Genomic DNA, 27,304 nt, shown 5'->3' with positions numbered 1-27,304 from the left:
AATACAATATCAATATTAAACGGCAGCACCATCAATTGTGAATGACACACACACGAATTGTGAGAAAAGTTTTCCGTAAGTAACGCATATAAATAAATTTATTCTTCATCCGCAAAAATAAATAAATTATTCTTGTAACTTGAGTGTATACAAAAGTCCTGGTAAAATGTGACCACGGCCGAGACGACTAGTGCATGACGAATACGTTGTACTCAACGGTGGCGTCGCCGGTCTTGAGGTCCAAGGTGTGCGTCCTGGCCTGCGCGTACCCACGAGCCCACCTGAAAACGCCGGTACCGCCGACGACAGCCATCTCGCGGACCTCGGTGAACACGGCGTTGCGACCCATAATGGCGACGCTGCTGCCGTTGTACTCGCCGGCAGTGAAGACGAAGTTCATGAGCATGAGCAGCGCCAGCTGGTCCTTGCCGGCGGCGATGTAGGTGCCCTGGGCGCGGCCCATGAGCCTGGATGAGTTGAGGCTGCCCCCCTCGGTGAGTGGGTTGTCGATGACCATGACGACGCCGAAGGCTGTCTTGGAGGTGTTGGTCGTGGCCGCACGCGCCACCGGCACCGACGTCGGGTTCGGGCCGCTCACCACGTCGTGCCAGTACACCTTGAGGTGCGTCTCCTTCTCGGACGACGCGGTCTGCGGCAGCATTGTGGCCAGGGCGAGGAGGACAAAGAAGAGCGCTGCAGAGGCCATGGATTTTCTGTCGAGTAGTTGGGTGTTTTGCTGCTGTGGTGTGTGTGTGTATTTGGCTATAAGGCGTGCTGTATGCGTACGATTAGTATTTATGCGCCTGGGCGCGAAAGCAGGTATGCGTGCATTACGCGGCGCATTGGCAGTTGAATGAGATGCTTTGCGTGTTGGGTTCGTTGCTATTATGAGGAGTCGCTGGAAAGGAAATATGCTGATACGGAAAGTACTCAGGTGGTATGTCCACCACGTGTTTGTACGTACTTCTAGAAGCCTTTTATGTATCGCAATTTTTGTTGATAGCTTAGAGCACGTCCGGTCACTAAAGTAATCAGACTTATGAAAAAAAAGTGTGACTATACAGACTGACAAATAGAGAACACGTCCGGTCACTAAACAGACGCGTCCGCAAACGTTTGAGGACCCGAATTTACATGTCATGGCTGAAGATGCTCTTGAGGTTGGTAGAAGCCTTTTATATGTACGGAACCAATGTGTATAAGTTTTTTTTGAGGGACCAATGTGTATAAGTTTCTAGTGTTGAGTGTATGCTCTCACCTGATTGACACGTGTAACATTTTATATTTGGTTCGTTTTTGGTTTAGTAGTGGGTTTTCTTTTTGGTTTTTTGTTAAGTGTCGGTCTGGTCGGTCCACCGTTCTTTCGTCTGCCGTGTATTTATTCTCATCACATTTTTCATCTATCCGATCATGGATACGGCTCTGTGTCGGACCACCAAGCCTTTCTGGTCCACGCGATGGAGACACCTCCGCGTCGTCCGGGCCATGGCGTGATTACATTCCGTTATGAGGAGGCATGTACACGTCATGGGACCTATGAGGCCATGGTTGATGAAATGTGGAGGGATGCAGGTACAGGAGAACAAGGTATTGGGGCGGTGTGGCATAAGCTACGGGCCATGTCAGGGCGCAATGCGGCGGTGGGCACGCGAGGTCTTCGGCTCCATTCGCAGAACCATAGCCACTCGCTGATGCAAAATCGAGAGCCTTGGTGTCAGGATGCTCACTGGAGGTCCGGGACGACATTGAGGAGCAGCTCAGAGAAATTTACACCAGGGAGGAAATTATGTACAAGCAGCGGTCAAGAGTAGACTGGCTGAGAGCGGGTGACCAGAACACAAGATATTTCCAAAATAGAGCCTCGTATCGGAAATGAAAAAATACGGTGAAAGCTCTTCGGAGGGAAGATGGCACCAGATGTACTATAGATGAACAAATGAGAGAGATGGCTGCACTGTTTTACGAGTCTTTGTTCTCATCAGATGGCTCGACAGGGGCCAATGAGCTGCTACAACATATCGAGCAGGTGGTAACACCACAGATGAACGACGCACTCGGTGCCCCGGTTTCAAATGAGGAGATAAAGGCAGCGCTTTTTCAGATAGGTCCGACCGAGGCGCCCGGTCCAGACGGTCTCCAAGCACTGTCCTATCAGCGCCACTGGGCGTAGGTGGAAGAAGATGTTTGCCGGACGGTGCGGGATTTTTTAGGGGGTGTGGCTGCTCCCGCCGCGTTCAACGACACGGTCATAGTTATGATTCCGAAGACCAACTCACCGGAGTTGCTGTCTCAATTTCGACCAATTAGTCTGTGTACTGTTCTATACAAATCGCCTCTAAAGTGCTTGCAGACAGGCTGAAGAAGATCCTCCCTATTCTTATTTCGGAAGAGCAAAATGCGTTTGCCCCGGTTCGTCTTATCACTCATAACGTGATAGTTGCATACGAGCGTGTTCATGCTGGATATGATGAAGGAGTATGATAGGGTCGAATGGGTGTTTCTGCAACAAATGATGGAACAGGTGGGATTTGCACCATAGTGGATCGCGATGATCATGAGATGTGTGTCTACTGCTACTTTCTCTTATAAATTAAATGGTGCCTTCTCGAGGAGATTTGTGCCATCGAGAGGGCTCAGGCAGGGTGACCCTCTCTCCCCCTATCTTTTTTCTCTTTTGTGTTGAAGGCTTTCCGGCTTTGCTAAAAAAAAGCGCAACGAGATGCTGAAATTAGAGGGGTGGCATTTGGGGGCACTGGCCCTCATGTGACACATCTCCTCTTTGCAGACAACATTATTGTCTTTGTGGAAGGGACGAGGGTCAACATGGAGGTGTTGAAGGACATTCTGGTTAAATAGGAAGCCGCTTCGAGGCAGTGGTAAACTTGCAGAAATCATCCATATTTTTTGGTAATGGGTGTCAGGAAAACACCAAGGCTGAGCTTAAGGGTGCCCTTGGTGTGGATTCAGAAGCGCTAAGCCAAAGGTACCTTGTGATAGATCCCGTGGATCGTCAAGGCTAGATGTGTTCGGTGATAGTAGTAGATTATTACCTTGTGATGAACTCGACGAGCTTCCTCCAGAGGCCGTCGTGAGGTGATGACGACGGTGGGGAGGGAGAGAGATGCGGTAGCGGCGGTGATGGACTTCCCATCGCTTCAGTGCTACCCTCTGGATCGGATTAGGGTTAGGAGTGGGGAACCAGTGGCGGCGGCGAACCTCGTAACCCGTGCCATGGTCCCCACCTCCTCTATATATAGCACTGCGCGACAGGGGTCCACCAGCCTTGCTTGCGCTGGACGCCCCCGATCAGGGCGTGGGTCAAGGTTCCAATGGGCCGTTGGGCCCATTGAACAAGAGATCAACCAAACATTCTCCCCCTTGATCTCATCATACGCTTTTGACTTTACTCGTTTCGCAATAGATCAATACATAGGGCATGTTTCATCGTCACGGCTCAATTGCCGATGGAATCAGACAGCCACAATGTACCTCTCTATTTTGAGACAGATTCTTTAACCTTGGGCCCTTTATTGTCCGGAAATATTAGACTATACCATAAGACCCATGTCGACTGTGTGTTCTCCGAACACACTGGGCGGTAAGCCTTTGATAAGCAGATCTGCAAACACTTGTTTGTTGCTTTTATGCTTCAAGCATTTTTCCATAATTCCGGACTTTCTCCTTCACAACACGTAACTCTTTGTGAGTGTGTTTGGCATCAACACTTGACTCGTTGTGATAGGAGCGAAAGAACTTAAAATGGTTATCGTTGTTGTCAACCATTATCAACTCCGGGTACAGGTAGCCTTAACCAATTTTGCCTATCCCTCAACCTCATATCAAGCTATAACATATCATTGCATCACATTGATGACAATCGTTTCACTCATTTGGAGATTTTCCACACAAAACTCCGAGTATGAAGGTTAGTGACAATTGTGGATTTCGCTATACATTTCACAAGTCATGCCTTTGTACTCACAATCTGTTGAGAGCACTTATTTCTTTCATCATGAGGCCGATATTTTTGACTCCATTCCATTAATTTATCTATGGACTGGACATTTCTAAAACAACCCGGATATATACGTGAACTGTGTCAGGGTAATATCTTGAGTTCCAACAACTGAAGCATATGGTACCATATTCGTTTACAATCTCTTCTTATTAGCTTTTGAAACACCATAGTTTCCAGTTCCATTGCCCTTGACTATAAGAACAGGCGTAGGTTTTCTCGTATGCATACTTTAGAGATCTTTCTTAGCATGTACATGTGACATTCCTAATACCCCCTTTTGTTCTTTTGAATTCTGAGGACAAGAACTTCTTCTCTCCGCCTGCAGTAGATTGACATCACCACTAGCAAGCAGGACATCATCCACATGCATAGGAATTGGGAAACGAATTTCCCATTCTATAACTTTCACTAGTAGAAAAAAGGCCTTTTGTCCCGGTTCATAAGGGCCTTTTGTCCCGGTTTTGGAACCGGGACAAAAAGGTCGTTACTAATGCCCTTTGCCTTTAGTCCCGGTTCTTACACGAATCGGGACAGGTGGGCCTCCACGTGGCCGCTGCGGCCAGGCCAGGCAGGGGGGGCCTTTAGTCCCGGTTGAAGACACCAAGCGGGACCAAAAGGCATCCACGCGTCAGCACCTGGCTGGAGCTGAGGTTTTTTTAAAGGGGCTGGTTTAGGGGTTAATTTAGGTTGTTATTATAGCTAGCTAATAGAGAAAAGTGTCCTCTCTTATATATCTCTGTGCTTGGTCATCCGTCGTGCTTTATCGAACATATTTACAAATTGCAGACACGAGTTACATGCACATATATGCATCTTTTTTACACTATATCATTTCATATCATTTTCGTCGAATGGCAATAGTATTCTAATCGATCATCTAACAACTCATCATCAACTTAATCATATACCAAGTTATCATATGATACACATAAAATAAAACAGAGAAACATCATAATATATATATAGTCATCATATGCATCATGCATCCTAATTAATCGATCATGTCAAGCAATAATATAAACTATAGAATAATTTGTCTCTCATAAGACATAGTCCTCGCTCTTAGATATAATGTCATAAAATAGAATAACACCTATGGCTCCATGATGAATCACAGAGATCCAACGGTCTCCAGCTTGTGGCTTGCGAACCTTCTTTATTTCTCTCCATGCTTCAATTTGGAGTCTTTTTGATCTTGATTTGAAGTTAATCAAGTATGGAGCATAGAACTCAGCCCTCAGCGGGCTTCTAATTCTCATTTGACCTTGTGGGTCCATTAACGGAGGCACTACATTATGTGGCACTTGCTGTTGAAGAACATAATAATAACCTAGTTAGCAATGTAATCAACACCATTTATGCAATAGTGGAGCATACTTAATTAGGAAACTCTTACCAAGACATTTCGGCGAATGTCATCTGGACTCAACCTATGCACTAGTGGCATGTAAAATGAATAATTTTGGCCAATTCCAAAATGATATGGGAAGGTATCCCTAGAAGCGAGAACACCAACAACAAGAAAGTGGAGAAGATGGTCCTTCTCCTTCCAAGTTAGATGTGATCCATACGTGTAGTGTGTCGTGTCAATTAATTTTCATAATTCAGTCGAAGCAACGAAATAAGCTGTAAATTATAATTTAACAAATTTAGTATATAGATGAACACCAACTATTTCTAAATATAAATGCAAATTACTTCACATGAAGGTAAAACATGAAGCATATCATCGACAACCACCCAAATTTTGTAATAAATTTAATGTTTCAAAAATACTTAGAAATTTTGTAATTGTCCACAAGATGTGGACATTATATAAACCATTCAAAATGACCACATGTGCTACGATCATTCAAAGGACAATTTGGGTTGTCGTTGTTGTTTGTACAACATGTAACATGATATAATTATAACTATGGCCCAATAACTAGGAACCTGCAACGTGTGGCCAAAGTTTTAATAGATGATGAACACCACATGACATGTAAATTGCGAGAGGAAAAAAGGTTGACTACACCAACTATTTATAAATATAAATGCAAATTACTTGAAAAATATGGTTGAGAAACTCACATGAAGGTAAAACAGGAAGCATATCATCGACAACCACCCAAATGTCGATGTTGTCTGGCATATTATCTTCAGAACGAAGATCGAAGGTGATTTCCATTCCCTTCTGAAATCCATATGCCTTGCAAAGATCTTCCCACTTTGGGCACCCAAATTCTGTTTGAAAAACTAAATTAAATACTTGGATAACAAATATGTGACCATGTATAGTCCTCAGCTTAGCGCTCCTCGTCTCAATTCTCTTGTGGTCTTCGAAACCGAGCCTCTCCAACACATATCTTCTTGCATGGCAAGGGAGGTACATATCGTCAAGCTTCATGCTGAAGAACCTATCGTCTCGCAGGTGAGGCATGTCGCACATACCCCGAGAGTCGCCGCAATATTCACACTCCCAATATCCATCGTCAGACATTTCCTGTTTTAATATGGTAAATGTGTGTAAACAACAATATAATCGTGACACACTATATATATCGAAAGAATTGGACATCTATATATAATAACTCTTCATGCTCGCATCATGCATCATCATATATAACAACAAGTCGTACTAATTAATCATCATCATACATACACTGGTAGAAAAAGAGGCTTCCGTCCAGCCCCATAAGTCGCGACACTGTAGGAACCGCGACTAATGATTTCTTTAGTCGCGGTTCGGCAGACGAACCGCGACCAAAGGCCTGGGCCAGGGCGCTCGGTGGCCAGCTGGTGCACGTGAGGGGCTTTAGTCGCGGTTGGCCAGGCCAACCGCGACTAAAGGTGCCCAAAGGCCTTTAGTCGCGGTTTGCCATGCCAACCGCGACTAAATCTCCTCCCCTATAGATACCAGTTCAGCACACTCACTTAGCCATTTGGTGCCACTTCTCTTCACAAGCTTCACAAGGGGGTGTAGGTTTGCTTTTGGTTCCTCTTATGCACACAAGGTGTTTGATGAAATGCCCCAAGAGCGTGAAACAAACATGATATGAAGTGTTGGAGCCACACTTGAGGTTCCTCATTTATTTTTTCCTCCTCGATCGCGGTTAGCAACTTGAACCTTTCATGCATGTGTGTCATTGATAAAATATGCATGTGTGTTGTTCATTGTTTAATTTCTATTGTTTATAGCTAGTTAGTTTAACAAATGCATGATGGTTAATTATATATTTTATATTATAATAATGCAGATGAATCGGCAATGGATGTACGGTAACCGACTCTCCCGCGAGTTCACTACGGGTTTGAAAGATTTCCTCGTAGTGGCTAATGCGAACAAGCAGAAGGGTTTTGTTATCTGTCCATGTGTTGACTGTAAGAATCAGAAGGGTTACTCTTCCTCAAGAGAAGTTCACCTGCACCTGCTTCGGCACGGTTTCATGCCAAGCTATAATTGTTGGACCAAGCATGGAGAAAGAGGGGTTATAATGGAAGAAGATGAAGAAGGGGATGATTTCATGGATGAAAGCTATCTTGCTCATTTCGGTGATACTTTCATGGAGGATGCTGAAGGTGAAGGGGAAGGTGAAGGGGAAGGTGAAGGTGAAGAAGAGGCACGTGATGAGACCGTTGATGATCTTGGTCGGACCATTGCTGATGCACGGAGACGCTGCGAAACTGAAAAGGAGAGGGAGAATTTGGATCGCATGTTAGAGGATCACAAAAAGTCGTTGTACCCCGGATGCGATGATGGTCTGAAAAAGCTGGGCTGCACACTGGATTTGCTGAAATGGAAGGCACAGGCAGGTGTAGCTGACTCGGCATTTGAAAACTTGCTGAAAATGTTGAAGAATATGTTTCCAAAGAATAACGAGTTGCCCGCCAGTACGTACGAAGCAAACAAGGTTGTATGCCCTCTAGGTTTAGAGGTTCTGAAGATACATGCATGCATCAACGACTGCATCCTCTACCGCAGTGAATACGAGAATTTGAATGAATGCCCGGTATGCACTGCATTGCGTTATAAGATCAGAGGCGATGACCCTGGTGACGATGTTGAGGGCGAGAAACCCAGGAAGAGGGTTCCCGCCAAGGTGATGTGGTATGCTCCTATAATACCACGGTTGAAACGTTTGTTCAGGAACAAAGAGCATGCCAAGTTGTTGCGATGGCACAAAGAGGACCGTAAGTCGGACGGGGAGTTGAGACACACCGCAGATGGAACGCAATGGAGAAAGATCGACAGAGAGTTCAAAGATTTTGCAGCTGACGCAAGGAACATAAGATTTGGTCTAAGTACAGATGGCATGAATCCTTTTGGCGAGCAGAGCTCCAGCCATAGCACCTGGCCCGTGACTCTATGCATCTACAACCTTCCTCCTTGGTTGTGCATGAAGCGGAAGTTCATTATGATGCCAGTGCTCATCCAAGGTCCGAAGCAACCCGGCAACGACATCGATGTGTACCTAAGGCCATTAGTTGATGAACTTTTACAGCTGTGGGGCAGACCTGGTGTCCGTGTGTGGGATGAGCACAAAGAAGAGGAATTTGACCTACGAGCGTTGCTTTTCGTAACCATCAACGATTGGCCTGCTCTTAGTAACCTTTCGGGACTGTCAAATAAGGGATACAATGCATGCACGCACTGCTTACATGAGACTGAAAGTGTACATTTGCCAAATTGTAAGAAGAACGTGTACCTTGGGCATCGTCGATTTCTTCCGAAAATTCATCCAGTAAGAAAGAAAGGCAAGCATTACAACGGCAAGGCAGATCACCGGCCGAAGCCTGCGGAACGCACTGGTGCTGAGTTATTTGATATGGTCAAGGATTTGAAAGTCATCTTTGGAAAGGGTCCTGGCGGACAATCAGTTCCGAAGGGAGCTGACGGGCACGCAGCCATGTGGAAGAAGAAATCTATATTCTGGGAGCTAGAATATTGGAAAGTCCTAGAAGTCCGCTCTGCAATCGACGTGATGCACGTTACGAAGAATATTTGCGTGAACCTCCTAAGCTTCTTGGGCGTGTATGGGAAGACAAATGATACAAAGGAAGCACGGCAGGACCAGCAACGTTTGAAAGACCCAGATGACCGGCATCCGGAATGGTTTCAAGGTCGTGCCAGCTACGCTCTGACCAAAGAAGAGAAGGTCATCTTTTTTGAATGCCTGAGCAGTATGAAGGTCCCGTCTGGATTCTCGTCCAATATAAAGGGAATAATAAACATGGCGGAGAAAAAGTTCCAAAACCTGAAGTCTCACGACTGCCACGTGATTATGACGCAATTGCTTCCGATTGCTTTGAGGGGGCTCCTGCCGCAAAATGTTCGAGTAGCCATTGTGAAGCTATGTGCATTCCTCAATGCAATCTCTCAGAAGGTAATCAATCCAGAAGTTCTACCACGGTTACAGAACGATGTGATCCAATGTCTTGTCAGTTTCGAGCTGGTGTTCCCGCCATCCTTCTTCAATATTATGACGCACCTCCTGGTTCACCTAGTCGAAGAGATTTTCGTGCTCGGTCCTGTATTTCTACACAATATGTTCCCCTTCGAGAGGTTCATGGGAGTATTAAAGAAATATGTTCGTAACCGTGCTAGGCCAGAAGGAAGCATCGCCAAGGGCTATGGAAATGAGGAGGTAATTGAGTTTTGTGTTGACTTTGTTCCTGACCTTAAGCCGATTGGTCTTCCTCGATCGCGGCACGAGGGGAGACTAAGTGGAAAAGGCACGATCGGAAGGAAATCAACGATATGTATGGACGGCCATTCTCTGACTGAAGCACACCACACTGTACTGACCAATTCCAGCTTGGTGGCTCCGTACTTTGAGAAACACAAGAATATTTTACGCTCGGACAACCCGGGGAAGCCTGAATCCTGGATTAGGAAGGCCCACATGGAGACTTTCGGCAGTTGGTTGAGAAAACATTTAATGAATGACAATGATGTTGTAGATCAGCTGTACATGTTGGCCAAGACACCATCTTCGACTATAACGACTTTCCAAGGGTACGAGATAAATGGGAATACATTTTACACGATCGCCCAAGATAAAAAGAGCACCAACCAAAACAGTGGTGTCCGCTTTGATGCAGCAACCGAGAATGGGCAAGAGGTCACATATTATGGTTACATAGAGGAGATATGGGAACTTGACTATGGACCCTCCTTTAAGGTCCCTTTGTTCCGGTGCAAATGGTTCAAGCTAACAGGAGGTGGGGTAAAGGTGGACCAGCAATACGGAATGACAATGGTGGATTTCAACAATCTTGGTTACCTTGACGAACCATTCGTCCTAGCGAAAGATGTCGCTCAGGTTTTCTATGTGAAGGACATGAGTAGCAAACCGAGGAAACGGAAAGATAAGAAAACGATCAGTACATCATGCGATGATCCAAAGCGCCACATTGTTCTTTCAGGGAAAAGAAACATCGTGGGAGTGGAGGACAAGACAGACATGTCAGAAGATTATAATATGTTTGCTGAAATTCCGCCCTTCAAAGTGAACACCGACCCAAGCATTAAGTTAAATGATGAGGATGCTCCATGGATACGGCACAATCGTAAGCAAGCAGGGACACAAGGGAAGAAATGATGTGTAATAATTTATTGTACCAAACTTTGTTGAATGGATCATGTGAATTATATTACCCGTGATGTGTTTGGTGTCCATTTTCGAATGATTCGAGATACCACTGATGATACATGAAATTTGGAGTGATTTAGTCATACTCCTGCCTAGGCGTATAATATGCATACTCGTAGTCTTCATAGCTGCTGTCGTCGTTGTACTGGTAGTCGTCGCCTTCTAAGTTGCCGCCGTCGTCGTCGCTGCTGTCGTCGGGCGGCGCTCGTGGCTCGAACTGAGGGTAGCGCAGGCGGGGGATATCGCCGGCCGTGATGTAGTCCATGACGCTCTGCAGAGTCCGGCCGTACCACCATAGCCGACGGCCGGCCTCGTGGAAGTTCCCAGGAGGCAGACCGTCCTCCTCATACCTGGCGAGCGCCCTTTCACGCCGATTGATGAAGAAGGCGTCCCAAGTATGCTGGTTATCGGGATGCCAGCGGGGATTCATCCGCTGCTCCGGCGTGAGGTCGAGGTAGTAGTGGTTCGTGATGGCCGCCCGGCGCGCAGTACCCTGAGGGACGGGAGGGACCGGCACGCCGCCGACGCTTAGGCTCCAGCCGGTGGGGACGCGGTAGCCCGGTGGACAAGGGTAGTTCGAGGCGCAAAGCTCCTCCACCTGCTGGTAGGTTAGAGTGGGTGCGGTGGAAGCCATGAGAGAGTGATGAGAGATTGTAGAGATGTGATAATGCTGGCCAAGCCGGGCTACATATATGTAGTGAGAAATGGCGGGAAAAATGGGAGCGGGAAGACAGGAGGCGGGAAGAAAGTGGCGGGAAGAAAGAGGCGGGAAGACAGGGAAGAAATGGCAGGAAGAAGAGGAATCCAGAGCTGGTCATCTAACCTTTAGTCCCGGCTGGTTGGTGCAACCGGGACTAAATGTGATTTTTGTGTCATCTAAGAAAACTGTCGGTGGGATAAGGACGTTTGAATTGAATTAGTGTTATTTTTCTGAATTTTTTGATATATTATTTGTATTTTTAACATTTTGAATTGAATTAGTTTTATTTTTCTTAATTTTTTGATATAATTTTTGTGTTTTTAACATATTGAATTGAATTAGTTTTATTTTTCTGAATTTTTTGATATATTATTTGTATTTTTAAGATATTGAAAAAGAAAAGTATTTTGAAAAATACCTTTAGTCGCGGTTGGCCAGACCAACCGCGACTAAAGGTCGTTGCGCGCCGGAACGAAAAAACCCTTTAGTCGCGGTTGGTTTATCCAACCGCGACTAAAGTTTACCTTTAGTCGCGGGTCGCCTCCCCAACCGCGACTAAAGGGGGGGGGGGCGCGGGAACGCAAAAACCCGCCAAAAACCCTTTAGTCGCGGTGGGGGAGGCGACCCGCGACTAAAGGTAACCTTTAGTCGCGGGTCGCCTCCCCAACCGCGACTAAAGGTGGGGGTTATAAATACAAGGCCTGCCGCCGTCTTCTCCGATTCTCGTCTTCTCTGATCCTCGCCCTCGACGCCGCCCTCGCCGCCCGCCGTCGCCCTCGCCCTCGACGCCGCCCTCGCCGCCCGCCGTCGCCCTCGCCCTCGACGCCGCCCTCGCCGCCCGCCGTCGCCTTGCCCTCGACGCCGCCCGCCGTCGCCCGCCGTCGCCCTCGCCCTCGACGCCGCCCTCGCCGCCCGCCGTCGCCCTTGCCCGGCCACGTACGCCGCCCGCCGTCGCCCGCCGTCGCCCCTCGCCCTCGCCGCCGGCCGTCTCGCCCACGTACGGCGCCGTTAACCTATGTGCAAGTGCAAGAAGGATTGAAGAATTGCACTATGAATCTTGATTGCCGTTAACCTTGATGCACCGTTGGATACTTGATTCACTTAGTATACTCCCTCCGTTCCTAAAATGAGTGAATCTACGTTCTAAGTTTTTTTTTTATAGATTTCATTAGATGAGTATATACGAAGCAAAATGAGTGAATCTACGTTCTAAAGTATGTCTATAACGGTCTCGGATCCAACTTGGGCGCGCGACTAAATGTGTCATGGTGTCACATTCCATTGATTAAGAAATAGATGATGAATATTGTGCATTTTTCTTATTTTCCACAATGACGTTGACTATTTGGCACTAAACCCACCACTCTAGAATCTAACAACAATCTATTCTGAAAAAATATTTTAGAAAATGGTGTGGGTTGTTTACCTCTGGTGGGCTATAACACGCTAATATCACTTTGCACGTCAGGCATAAAAATGAGTTAATGGATAAGTAATAGTTGAATAAAACCGTATTAGTCTTGTTTAGACAAGTTCGTAAAATTAACATTATTAAGATGAAAAAACACACAATATGGCAAACAAACAGACAATAAAAATGTATAATCATCTGATGTCAATTTGTTTTGTCAAAAAATGTAAAGTGATCTCAGAACATGAGCCCAAGTTGGATCCGAAACCGTTATAGGCTGTTGTTTCAATCAGTACTCCCTTCGTTCCTTTTTTTACATGATTCGTTTGAAGTTAAACTTTAGTGTTGTGGATATTGATGTTTCTTAACACGCATTCGATCGAACTTGACGAAGTTCAACATCAGTCAAATTTTATACACGGAGTAAAACCAAACAAGAGGGGGTACTTGTCAATAGACGGGCATGAGTGTTTGACCCCTTCCTCGCCCCCTCCTTTTGCCACCGCCCTTTCGCCACCGCCACCGCCACCGCCCCCCTTCTTCACTTAATTAATTTGTTTTTACTACATGTTTTCAGGACTGACATAATGGCGGACGATAGAGCTGACCCGATTATGGACAACTATGATCCGGACGGTGAAGCACATATGTTCGGCATCATAAACGGCGATATTCTATATGTGCCGACCGGACAAGATGAAGAAGATGATATCTCTTCTTATCTGAACCTTGACGGTGAAGATGAAGGGCGCCGTCAGCAAGATGATGCCGAACAAACGTCGATAAACGACGATCTTCAAATGGAAGTAGCAACCACCTCCGGCGCCGAGGTATATATATACATTGAGCCTCTGGTGATACAAACTAACTGATTTGAATAAATATGTGTGTACTAACGCGCGCGACTCTCTTTCTTATTTTAGCCCTCGGCCGGATCGTCGAAACAATCGAGTACGTCGTCAAAGCGTGGCGCAACCAAGACGATGAAACAAGGAGAAACATGCACCATCGAGGTTGTCGACAGTGCAACCGGCAGGCCGCTGGAGCCCCGCAAGAACGCCACCAAGTTTGTCAGCCAATGCGGAGCCGTTGTTAGAGACAACGTCTCGATCACCGTCCAGGAGTGGAATGAGCCAAAGAAGGCACGAAATGCTGGTTTCACTTTTGTCGATAAGAGAACAAAAAAAGATTGCTTCAAGAAGCTTATGGAACATTTCGTTCTACCTCCGGAATACAACAAATTCGATGAGGAGGGTAACAAGATTGAGGAAAACAAGGAGAGGAGGAGGCTAGTCAAACAGTTCGCTCTTCACAAGATGGCCGACGCATTCCGGAAATTCAAGCAAAATCTAGCCCATGACTTTGTCAAGCAGAACAAGACTCCGGATTTCAAAGGACAATATGAGAAACTGAAACATGATTGGCCAGAATTTGTGAAGCAAAAGAAATCGGAGCAGTTCATTCAAATATCGAAAAGAAATAAGGAAAATGCGGCTAAGAAGGAGTACAATCATATTATGGGGCCAGGAGGGTATCGCATTTGGGTGCCTAGGTTGGAGAAGATGGAGAACGAGCTGAGGGCGCGAGGAATCCGTCCAGGTACGGAGGGATGGGACCAAAGGGCCAAAAGCTGGTGGTAGGGGCATGGGGGAACGCTGAACCCGGAGACAGGGGAGTGTGTTTACCGGGGCAAATTAATTAAACCCACCCAAGCCCTTATTGACGCAATGAGGGATGCTCAAGAGGGGAAGATCAAGTTCAACAGAGAGAACGACGCGCTGACAAAAGCCCTCGGGAATCCTGAACACGGAGGACGTGTACGAGGCATGGGGAACATTCCGTGGAAAATAGGGTTCCCCCAAAACGATGACCCGTACGGTTACAGAAGCCGTAAGAGAAAGATGGATCGGGAAGCAGATGTTGTGGCGCGGTTGGCATCGGAAATGGATGTGATGAAGAAAACCGTGAGTGTACTATTAGCCGAAAGAGATGTAGCTCGGGCGCAGCATGAAGATCATCCAGCGGATCTCGGAAGCCAGCAGCGGAGAAGCAGCGTGGCTTCCACGGAGGCCCCACCAGCTGGTGCAGATGCACCGACGATCGAAATTACTGCACCGGAGCCTCTGGTGGTCGAAATTACTGCACCGGAGCCTCCTCGCTACCCCGTGGACGATATAAAGGAGATGAAAGAATGTCATATGTATTATCCTATCGGGAACATGTCCATGAAGGTAGCCATCGGCAGTGCTTTACCATGTTTACCTGAAGCACTCCACCACAACAACCCCATTCAAGATGGCTATGCTCGTGTCACGGTGGAGGACATAGTCCAAGGGTTTGAGGACCTGGAGATTGACATTGCTACACCTGAAGGGGAGAAAAGACTTGGAGATGTCAAGCGCCATTTCATTCTATGGCAAAAGAAGTTTATCAAGTTTCCAGGCGAGGCGCCAAGGACAACAAGTCCACCCCCCTACGGTGGTGGTGGTGGCGGTGGCGGTGGTGGCGGTGGTGGTGGTGGTGACGGTTCACCTACACCTCCGTCACGTCAGCCGACGCCCCCCAGTCCACAACGTCCGGCGGGTGATCAGACGCCGCCCCCCAGTCCTCGTCCGGCGGGTGATCAGACGCCACCCCCCAATCCACCTCCGGCAAAGAAGCAGAAGCAGTCCTGGATTATTAACCCGGACCCTTATGTACCTAAGACCACAAAGGTACCGGAGCCATCACTGAAGCCTCTCCCCACAAGGCCTTGGGAACGTAGTGCCGAGGAAACTGCCGCGAGGGCGGCTGCTGATCATGAGAAATGGAAGGCGGACTGCAAGAAGAAAAGAGAGCCCGAGCCCAAGCCAGTATTTTCTGATGAGCAAAAGAAGTGGGCTAAGTCATTTTTGAGCACACCGTCCCAAGCCGCGAAGAATCTGCCTGACGACTATGCACGTGAACTTCGTAGGCAGGCATTCATGTTGAAGGAGAAGAAAGAGCGGGCGGAGAACCAGGAGAACAAAGCCTTGGAGGAGGCCGAGAAAACGGAATTAGAAAGTAAAAAAAGCGGGAAACGAGTTGCCCAGCTCGGGGAACAAAGTAAACAATCGATTGCCCCGCTTATAGTGAAAGCCGCCGGTCCGGATGACCCCGATATCATAGCAGCTGCGGCAGCACATGGATTGACTGTAACGAGTGCCAGAGAACAAACGGCCAACTTAGGTATTACTCTTCGTGAAATGTTAGGCCTTGATGATGCGCCAGTGAAGGAGGTAGTAATTACATATGTGAAGAATGGGCCTCTCGTCGAGCCTGCGCAGGAAGAGGATCTACCTCCACAAATGAAAGGTCTGCTGAAATGGTACAAGGGTTACATAAAAAATAAAAACGCCAAAGATTATATTTATGCGGAAGTTAGATATGAGCATCACTTCAAACATTACTATGTACAAATTCATCTGAGTGAATTGTTCCAGCCTTTCAATCTGCGCGAGCTTGACAAATCTATCATCAGTTGCTACGTTCTGTAAGTGATTTATTTATACCCCATCTCGTTCATATTGCCTGCACTATATATATGTCGTAACTATATTGTTGTGTCCGCTATTATACATGCAGAATGAAGATTAAGGAATGCAGAGTAAGGAACATCCATGATGTTGGGTTCATTGACCCACACATCGTTAATGGATATGTGTTGGAGCATCACCCCGCCGACATGGAGGCAGACCTGTGGCAGTTTCTTACAAAGCAGGAACTCAAAAGTGATATTCTATTTCCTTACCATTTTGGGTGAGTGTTTCTGTCTTGAGCACATTCTCTTTTGTTTACTCCATGCATGATATGTGGCCGGCTAATCGATGAGTTATGCATGACGTACTGTGCATGTATCGTGTCCGCAGGTTCCACTGGATTCTGCTAGTAATTAAAGTTGACACCTCAGAATGTCTCGTCCACGACTCTCTGAATATGGATCCAAAGCTTTGGGGCGGCATGAGAAGAATGCTGCAGAAGTAATTATTTTCATTCATTTGCGCTCTATATCGATCGGCCTATTTCGTTCATTTTCTAATATCAAGTAACTAATAACTCTCTTGTTCATTTAATTTTCTTTGCCTCGTAGGGTTTGGAGACGGTTCGTAGATACAAAGGTCGGTGAATTCAAAAAAGAGCTAGAATTCAAAAGGTCAAAGGCTAAGAATGGTGGGGATATTCAGCCAGCGGGGACCAATCTATGTGGATACTATGTCTGTGAGATGATCCGGAGATACACCTCTGAGCGGGTTCCGAGTGATACCAATGCTCAGCGGAATAACCTCCGGGTGATGCTTAGTCCAGAAGCTCGCTTCCGACCACTTCAAGAGGAACTAGCTGGATGGTTCAGGAGGGAAGTCCTCCATCGTAAAGGAGAACACCATTACGAGGACGTAGAACTTCATATGCATTAAATTATGTATGGAAACTTGTTCAAAATTGTATATGGTCATCCGATGATATTGAATATATATTGTATATTCCTCTTGAATTCTTTTTGGTTCTAATTTCAAATTTGTTTGAAATTGTACATTCATATGCATGTATGTAGTACCGTAGAATATGTGAAACTCCTTCAAAATTAAAATAAAGCACAAAAGAAATAAAACAATACAAATTAAACACAAAACAGGTTTAGGGGGGGGGGCCTTTAGTCGCGGTTGGGCAGAAGAACCGCGACTAAAGGTCCTCCGCCCCGACGGCCGCCTGGCGCCCACGTGGATGGGCCTTTAGTTGCGGTTCTTAAGCAACCGCGACTAAAGGGGGGGGCCTTTAGTCGCGCCTATTTGGTCGCGGTTGCGCAACCGCGACTAATGACAGTTGCGAACCGCGACCAAATGCCCTTTTTCCATCAGTGATAGTTAAATAAAGTGTGTCACGATTATATATAACAACAAGTCGACGTCGATGCGGGAACTACTTCTATATATAGTTAAATAAAGTAGTTTTATTAATTAAATCAACTAGTTCAACTACTAAGCACTTACTATAAATAAATAAAATAGTATGTATTAAAAAAAAACTACTTCTATATATAGTAAAATAAAGTAGTTTATTAAATCAACTAGCTAGTTCAACTATATATGAAGCACTTACTATAAATAAAATAAAGTAGTACTTACTAAAAATAAACTAGTTTAACTATAGTTCTATTATTTTTCTAACTAACTATATTAAACACTTTATCTTCTTATTTTTTCCTTTTTCCTCTATTCTAAATATGCACAATTTTCCTATACATACACAATATGAACATATACATAAATTGACAAAGAAAATACTATGAACAAAAAAATCATTAAAATTCTATGAACAAAATTACAACAGAAAAAAATCATAAAAATTCTATGAACAGAAAAAAATCATAAAAATTTGACATATTCGATCTTTGCATATATATCAGCGAAAAAAATAGCGTGCTACAAAATATAGCGAGGCCTTTCTCCAAATGCTACACAAGTTATAGCACGCTAATAACGTGCTATATTTCAAAATATCGTTTGCAAAAAAATCTTTGCTCACGGCGACGGTGTCGGGGACGGCGACGGCGACGGCGAGGTGCGGCGCGGGACGGCGTCAGGACGGGGCGGCGCGGGACGGCGTCGGGGCGGGGCGGCGCGGGGAGACGACGATGACGTCGACGGCGGGACGGCGTGGGGCGACGACGACGACGTCGACGGCGAGACGGGCAGCCTGGCGGCGTCGGGATCGAATGGAGAGAGGGGGAGTGATCAAAATTTCTAAACTGACACTTATATAGCCCCACCTTTAGTCCCGGTTGGTGGCACCAATCTCTTTTTAGCAGCCCAAAGGGCGGGAAGCAGAGGCATTGGTACCGGTTGGTGGCATAAACCGGGACCAAAGGGCTCTTTTCAGCAGCCCAAAGGGCGGGAAGTAGAGGCATTGGTACCGGTTGGTGGCACAAACCGGTACCAATGCCTCCCTTTAGTCCCGGTTGGTGCCACCAACCTGGACCAAAGGCCTTGCGCGGTGCGGTGCTATGTTTAGTCCCACCTCGCTAGCCGAGAGGGGCTCGGAGTGGTTTATAAGCTCTCCCGAACCAACCAATTCGAGCACCTCTCTACTGCAGGCTTACGGGCTTAAAATCACTCTCTGTGCTTGTGGGCATATTGGGCATACTGCGGGCCTGCATCCTGGCCCTAGTAATGGGTTTTTAGTCGTTTGCACGTCGTGGTGGCCGTGTAGATGGCACTTTTTTTAAAAAAAATTCCTGTTTTTGCTTTCTTTTTTGTTTCTAATTACTTATTTATTTTCTTTTACGATAATTCTTTTTGCTATTAAAGTTTGTAACAAAATTCTAATTACTTATTTATTTTCTTTTATGATAATTCATTTTGCTTTTAATGTTTTGAACAAAATTCTAATTACTTATTTATTTTCTTTTATGATAATTCTTTTTGATATTAAAGTTTGTAACAAAATTCTATATAATTTTAGTTTCAATAATACTAGAGGCAAAAACTGGATGCACTTCGTGTACAAAACGGACAATCTCTTTGGAAGTATCAGGGTTTCTTACGGAAACTCGTCTCTTACAAAGGGATTTCATTTTTTGAACCTATTTGAACTCCATAGTTTTTCTATGTTCAAAATGCACCATTCAAAGCCACATCATCAATTTACAACCCTTTCTGACTTCATTTGTTATTTTTCATGCATTTACTGATTATTTTGAGCTATAAGACCAGGAAATTGAAAAGCATTTGAAATGAACTCTGAAAAGATTCCAAATTGGCATGGTATCATCATTTCACCCACATAACATGTGCGAGAAAGTTGACAGGGTTACGGCAAAAACTGGATGCACTTCGTGTACAAAACGGACAATCTCTTTCGAAGTATCACGGTTTCATACGGAAACTCGTCAGTTACAATGGGATTTCATTTTTTTGAACTTATTTGAACTCCATAGTTTTTCGGTGTTCAAAATGCACCATTCAAAGCCACGTCATCAATTTACAACCCTTTCTGACTTCATTTGTTATTTTTCATGCATTTACTGATTATTTTGAGCTATAAGACCATGAAATTGAAAAGCATTCGAAATGAACTCTGAAAAGGTTCCAAGTTGGCATGGTATCATCATTTCACCCACATAGCATGTGCGAGAAAGTTGAGTGGGTTACGGCAAAAACTAGATGCACTTCGTGTACAAAACGGACAATCTCTTTCGAAGTATCATGGTTTCATACGGAAACTCGTCTGTTACAAAGGGATTTCATTTTTTTGAACTTATTTGAACTCCATAGTTTTTCTAGGTTCAAAATGTTGGAATTATGCCCTAGAGGCAATAATAAATGTATAGTTATTATTATAATTCCTGTATCAAGATAATAGTTTATTATCCATGCTATAATTGTATTGAATGAAGACTCATTTACATGTCTGGATACATAGACAAAACACCGTCCCTAGCATGCCTCTAGTTGGCTAGCCAGTTGATCGATGATAGTCAGTGTCTTCTGATTATGAACAAGGTGTTGTTGCTTGATAACTGGATCACGTCATTGGGAGAATCACGTGATGGACTAGACCCAAACTAATAGACGTAGCATGTTGATCGTGTCATTTTGTTGCTACTGTTTTCTGCGTGTCAAGTATTTATTCCTATGACCATGAGATCATATAACTCACTGACACCGGAGGAATGCTTTGTGTGTATCAAACGTCGCAACGTAACTGGGTGACTATAAAGATGTTCTACAGGTATCTCCGAAGGTGTTAGTTGAGTTAGTATGGATCAAGACTGGGATTTGTCACTCCGTGTGACGGAGAGGTATCTCGGGGCCCACTCGGTAATACAACATCACACACAAGCCTTCCAAGCAATGTAACTTAGTGTAAGTTGCGGGATCTTGTGTTACGGAACGAGTAAAGAGACTTGCCGGTAAACGAGATTGAAATAGGTAAGCGGATACTGACGATCGAATCTCGGGCAAGTAACATACCGAAGGACAAAGGGAATGACATACGGGATTATACGAATCCTTGGCACTGAGGTTCAAACGATAAGATCTTCGTAGAATATGTAGGATCCAATATGGGCATCCAGGTCCCGCTATTGGATATTGACCGAGGAGTCTGTCGGGTCATGTCTACATAGTTCTCGAACCCGCAGGGTCTGCACACTTAAGGTTCGACGTTGTTTTATGCGTATTTGAGTTATATGGTTGGTTACCGAATGTTGTTCGGAGTCCCGGATGAGATCACGGACGTCACCATACGGAAACAATCTCTTTCGAAGTATCAGGGTTTCATACGGAAACTCGTCTGTTACAAAGGGATTTCATTTTTTAACCTATTTGAACTCCATAGTTTTTCTATGTTCAAAATGCACCATTCAAAGCCACATCATCAATTTACAACCCTTTCTGACTTCATTTGTTATTTTTCATGCATTTACTGATTATTTTGAGCTATAAGACCATGAAATTGAAAATCATTTGAAATGAACTCTAAAAAGGTTCCAAGTTGGCATGGTATCATCATTTCACCCACATAGCATGTGCGAGAAAGTTGAGAGGGTTACGGCAAAAACTGGATGCACTTCGTGTACAAAACGAACAATTTGTTTCGAAGTATCACTAGCGGAAAACGGGCCTTTGGCCTGGACCCTTTAGTCCCGGCCTCCCTCTGGGCCGGGACTAAAGGCCCGGCCACGTCGCCCCAAATCGCAGTGCCGCCCACGAGGCTTTGGTCCCGGCCCGTAAGGAGGCTTTAGTCCCAGTTTGTGTCTCAAACCAGGACTAAAGGGCTACGCGGTGTGCAGCCCGCATGTGCGCCACCTTTAGTCCCGGTTTGTGTCTCAAACCGGGACTAAAGTCCTCTGCCTATATATATTGGCCACAGCCCCCCTCTCCCCTCTTCCTTGCATTTTTCTTGGATGGAAGAGTGTGGGTGTGTGCTAGCTCTCCATTTTTTTGGATGCACTAGAGGTGTTTGTTGAAATGTGTGTTAGAGCGATGCCACTTCAGTTCATCGAACACAACTACGATATGAGATGCCCGAGCCACGCTTAAATCTCTTTCTCTTTATTTCTACTTATTATAAAAGGTTAGCAACTATATTTCCTCGTTTAGACCGTGCGGCACTAATTTTTAGGATTGTGATTGTATTTGATATACTGTCGTATAACGCAGATGAGCCATCTACGGATGTACGGTGATCGACGCACAACCGCTTATAGAGAAGGCGTGCATTCTTTTCGAGATGCAGCCGATGCGAACAAGCATGGTGGTGGCTATATGTTTTGTCCATGTGTTGAATGTCGGAATGAGAAGGATTACACTTCCTCAAGAGTCATTCAGAGCCACCTGCTTCGGTCCGGTTTTATGTCGGGCTATAATGTTTGGACCAAGCACGGAGAAAGAGGGGTTATGATGGAAGACGACGATGAAGAAGAAGAGAACGATGATGACAACTACCGATCTATGTTCCCTGAGTATGCTGATACCGCAATGGAAGACAATGAAGAAGAAGATCTGGATGAAGAACGGGAACCAGATGAGCCCGCTGATGATCTTGGCCAGGTCATTTCTGATGCACGGCGAGGTTGCGACACAGAAAAGGAGAGGTTGCAGTTCGAGCAGATGTTACAGGACCACAACAAATTGTTGTACCCAACTTGTGAAGATGGCCAGAAGAAGCTGGGTAGCACACTGGAATTGCTGAAGTGGAAGGCAGAGACCGGTGTGACTGACTCGTCATTCGAAAAGTTGCTGCTCCTAATGAAGAAGATGCTTCCAAGAAAGAACGAATTGCCCACCAGCATGTACGAAGCAAAGAAGCTTGTCTGCCCTCTAGGATTAGACGTGCAGAAGATACATGCATGCCCTAATGACTGCATCCTCTACCGCGGTGAGAAGTACGAGAATATGGATAAATGCCCGGTATGCACTGCATTGCGGTATAAGATCAGAAAAGATCACCCTGGTGATATTGAGGGTGAGCCACCAGGAAGAGGGTTCCTGCCAAGGTGATGTGGTATGCTCCTATAATACCACGGTTGAAACGTTGTTCAGAAATAAAGATCATGCGAAGTTGTTGCGATGGCACATGGAAGATTGTATGAAAGACGATAAGTTGAGGCACACCGCTGATGGTCGGCAGTGGAGAAAAATCGAGAGAGAGTTCCCGAGATTTGCAGCTGACGCAAGGAACTTATGGTTTTGTCTGAGTACAGATGGCATTAATCCTTTTGGGGAGCAGAGTTGCAGTCACAACACCTGGCTCGTTACTCTATGTATCTACAACCTTCCTCCTTGGTTGTGCATGAAGCGGAAGTTCATTATGATGTCAGTGCGATCCAAGGTCCAAAGCAACCCGGCAACGATATTGATGTGTACCTAAGGCCATTAGTTGATGAACTTTTACAGTTGTGGGCCGAACTAGGTGTACGTGTGTGGGACGAGCACAAACAAGAGGAATTTGACCTTTGAGCTGTTGGAATTATGCCCTAGAGGCAATAATAAATGTAGTTATTATTATAATTCCTGTATCAAGATAATCGTTTATTATCCATGCTATAATTGTATTGAATGAAGACTCATTTACATGTGTGGATACATAGACAAAACACTGTCCCTAGCAAGCCTCTAGTTGGCTAGCCAGTTGATCAAAGATAGTCAGTGTCTTCTGATTATGAACAAGGTGTTGTTGCTTGATAACTGGATCACGTCATTAGGAGAATCACGTGATGGACTAGACCCAAACTAATAGACGTAGCATGTTGATCGTGTCATTTTGTTGCTACTGTTTTCTGCGTGTCAAGTATTTGTTCCTATGACCATGAGATCATATAACTCACTGACACCGGAGGAATACTTTGTGTGTATCAAACGTCGCAACGTAACTGGGTGACTATAAAGATGCTCTACAGGTATCTCCGAAGGTGTTAGTTGAGTTAGTATGGATCAAGACTGGGATTTGTCACTCCGTGTGACGGAGAGGTATCTCGGGGCCCACTCGGTAATACAACATCACACACAAGCCTTGCAAGCAATGTGACTTAGTGTAAGTTGCGGGATCTTGTATTACGGAACGAGTAAAGAGACTTGCCGGTAAACGAGATTGAAATAGGTATGCGGATACTGACGATCGAATCTCGGGCAAGTAACATACCGAAGGACAAAGGGAATGACATACGGGATTATATGAATCCTTGGCACTGAGGTTCAAACGATAAGATCTTCGTAGAATATGTAGGATCCAATATGGGCATCCACGTCCCGCTATTGGATATTGACCGAGGAGTCTCTCGGGTCATGTCTACATAGTTCTCGAACCCGCAGGGTCTGCACACTTAAGGTTCGACGTTGTTTTATGCATATTTGAGTTATATGGTTGGTTACCGAATGTTGTTCGGAGTCCCGGATGAGATCACGGACGTCACGAGGGTTTCCGGAATGGTCCGGAAACGAAGATTGATATATAGGATGACCTCATTTGATTACCGGAAGGTTTTCGGAGTTACCGGGAATGTACCGGGAATGACGAATGGGTTCCGGGAGTTCATCGGGGGGGGGGCACCCACCCCGGGGAAGCCCATGGGTGTTTGGGGTGCCACACCAGCCCTTAGTGGGCTGGTTAGACAGACCAAGAGAGGCCTATGCGCATAGGAAAGAAAATCAAAGAGGAAAGGAAAAAAAAAAGAAGGAGGTGGGAAAGGGAAGAAGGACTCCACCTTCCAAACCAAGTGGATTTCGGTTTGGGAGGGGGAGACCTTCCCCCTTGGCTCGGCCGACTCCCTTGGGAGTCCTTGGACCCCAAGGAAAGTCTCCCCCCTCCTCCTCCTATATATAGTGGGGTTTTAGGGCTGATTTGAGACGACTTTTCCACGGCAGCCCGACCACATACCTCCACGGTTTTTCCTCTAGATCGCGTTTCTGCGGAGCTCGGGCGGAGCCCTGCTGAGACAAGGTCATCACCAACCTCCGGAGCGCCGTCACGCTGCCGGAGAACTCTTCTACCTCTCCGTCTCTCTTGCTGGATCAAGAAGGCCGAGATCATCGTCGAGCTGTACGTGTGTTGAACGCGGAGGTGCCGTCCGTTCGGTACTAGATCGTGGGACTGATCGCGGGATTGTTCGCGGGGCGGATCGAGGGACGTGAGGACGTTCCACTACATCAACCGCGTTCACTAACGCTTCTGTTGTATGATCTACAAGGGTACGTAGATCACTCATCCCCTCTCGTAGATGGACATCACCATGATAGGTCTTCGTGCGCGTAGGAAATTTTTTGTTTCCCATGCGACGTTCCCCAACAGTGGCATCATGAACTAGGTTCATGGGTAGATGTCTTCTCGAGTAGAACACAAAAGTTTTTGTGGGCGGTGATGTGAGTTTTGCTGCCCTCCTTAGTCTTTTCTTGATTCCGCGGTATTGTTGGATCGAAGCGGCTCGGACCGACATTACTCGTACGCTTACGAGAGACTGGTTTTATCGCTACGAGTAACTCCGTTGCTCAAAGATGACTGGCGGGTGTTAGTTTCTCCAACTTTAGTTAAATCGGATTTGACCGAGGAGGTCCTTGGATGAGGTTAAATAGCAATTCATATATCTCCGTTGTGGTGTTTGCGTAAGTAAGATGCGATCCTACTAGATACCCATGGTCACCACGTAAAACATGCAACAACAAAATTAGAGGACGTCTAACTTGTTTTTGCAGGGTATGCTTGTGATGTGATATGGCCAACGATGTGATGTGATATATTGGATGTATGAGATGATCATGTTGTAATAGTTAATATCGACTTGCACGTCGATGGTACGGCCACCGGCAGGAGCCATAGGGTTGTCTTTATAACTAACGTTTGTGCTTGCAGATGCGGTTACTATTTTGCTAGGACGTAGCTTTAGTAGTAATAGCATGAGTAGCACGACAACCCCGATGGCGACACGTTGATGGAGATCATGATGATGGAGATCATGGTGTGACGCCGGTGACAAGAAGATCATGCCGGTGCTTTGGTGATGGAGATCAAGAAGCACGTGATGATGGCCATATCATGTCACTTATGAATTGCATGTGATGTTAATCCTTTTATGCACCTTATTTTGCTTAGAACGACGGTAGCATTATGAGGTGATCTCTCACTAAAATTTCAAGACGAAATTGTGTTCTCCCCGACTGTGCACCGTTGCTACAGTTCGTCGTTTCGAGACACCACGTGATGATCGGGTGTGATAGACTCAACGTTCACATACAACGGGTGCAAAACTGTTGCGCACGCGGAACACTCGGGTTAAGCTTGACGAGCCTAGCATGTGCAGACATGGCCTCGGAACACATGAGACCGAAAGGTCGAGCATGAATCGTATAGTTGATATGATTAGCATAGAGATGCTTACCACTGAAACTATTCTCGACTCACGTGATGATCAGACTTGAGATAGTGGATTTGGATCATGTACCACTCAAATGACTAGAGAGATGTACTTTTTGAGTGGGAGTTCTTAAGTAATATGATTAATTGAACTAATTGTCATGAACATAGTCTAATAGTCTTTGCGAATTACGATGTAGCTTGCGCTATAGCTCTACTGTTTTTATATGTTCCTAGAGAAAATTTAGTTGAAAATTGATAGTAGCAAAACTTTGCAGACTGGGTCTGTAAAACCGAGGATTGTCCTCGTTGCTGCGCAGAAGGATTATGTCCTTAATGCACCACTCGGTGTGCTGCACCTCGAGCGTCGTCTGTGGATGCTATGAACATCCGACATACACGTTTCTGATGACTACACGATAGTTCAGTGCAAAATACTTAATGGCTTAGAAGCAAGGCGCCGAAAACGATGTAAAACGTCACGGAACATAAGTGATGTTCTAAAGAGATGAAATTGTGATTTCATGCTTGTGCCCTTGTTAAGAGGTACGAGACCTCCGACAAGATTCTTTGTCCACAAAGTAAAGGAGAAAGGCTCAATCGTTGAGCGTGTGCTCAGATTGTCTGAGTACGACAATCGCTTGAATCAAGTGGGAGTTAATCTTCCAGATGAGATAGTGATAGTTCTCCGAAGTCACTGCCACCAAGCTGTGAGAGCTTCGTGATGACCTATAACATATCAAGGATACATACAATGATCCTTGAGCGATTCGCGATGTTTGACACTACGAAAGTAGAAATCAAGAAGGAGCATCAATAGTTGATGGTTTGTAAAACCACTAAGTTTCAAGAAAGGCAAGGGCTAGAAGGGATACTTCGTGAAACGGCAAAACAATTGCTGCACTAATGAAGAGACCCAAGATTGAACCCAAACCCGAGACTAAGTGCTTCTGTATTGAGGGGAACAGTCACTGAGGCGGAGCAACTCTAGATACTTGGTAGATAAGAAGGCTGGCAAAAGTCAAGAAAAGTATATTAGATATACATGATGTTGATGTGTACTTTACTAGTACTCCTAGTAGCATGAGGGTATTGGATACCGGTTCGGTTGCTAAGCGATTAGTAACACGAAATGAAAGCTACGGCATAAATGGAGACTAGCTAAAGGCGAGGTG

At 45.5% G+C, this 27,304-nt stretch overlaps 2 protein-coding genes across 2 annotated transcripts; one reads left to right on the top strand and one right to left on the bottom strand.

Moving 5' to 3' along the window:
* On the bottom strand, positions 1-770 carry LOC123440938 (dirigent protein 22-like). Its single transcript, XM_045117475.1, has one exon. It carries the CDS (start codon positions 704-706, stop codon positions 188-190), a length of 519 nt encoding a protein of 172 aa, XP_044973410.1. The 5' UTR covers positions 707-770; the 3' UTR covers positions 1-187.
* Positions 771-7,272: 6,502 nt separating this feature from the next.
* On the top strand, positions 7,273-10,557 carry LOC123442750 (the record flags this gene model as incomplete). The annotated part of the gene is made up of 3 exons (XM_045118881.1): positions 7,273-8,961; positions 9,076-9,325; positions 9,602-10,557. Coding segments are annotated over exons 1-3 (2,895 nt in total), but the record flags the coding sequence as incomplete, so codon positions are not given.
* Between the last annotated feature and the right edge of the window lie 16,747 nt (positions 10,558-27,304).

The sequence above is a fragment of the Hordeum vulgare genome, chromosome 3H (genome assembly GCF_904849725.1).
Source record: "Hordeum vulgare subsp. vulgare chromosome 3H, MorexV3_pseudomolecules_assembly, whole genome shotgun sequence".
NCBI classification, from domain to species: domain Eukaryota; kingdom Viridiplantae; phylum Streptophyta; class Magnoliopsida; order Poales; family Poaceae; genus Hordeum; species Hordeum vulgare.
This window is presented reverse-complemented; position numbering and strand designations above follow the sequence as displayed.

Excerpts from the sequence above, each read along its gene's own strand:
- LOC123440938 (XM_045117475.1), bottom strand. The coding sequence starts at position 706 with ATGGCCTCTGCAGCGCTCTTCTTTGTCCTCCTCGCCCTGGCCACAATG.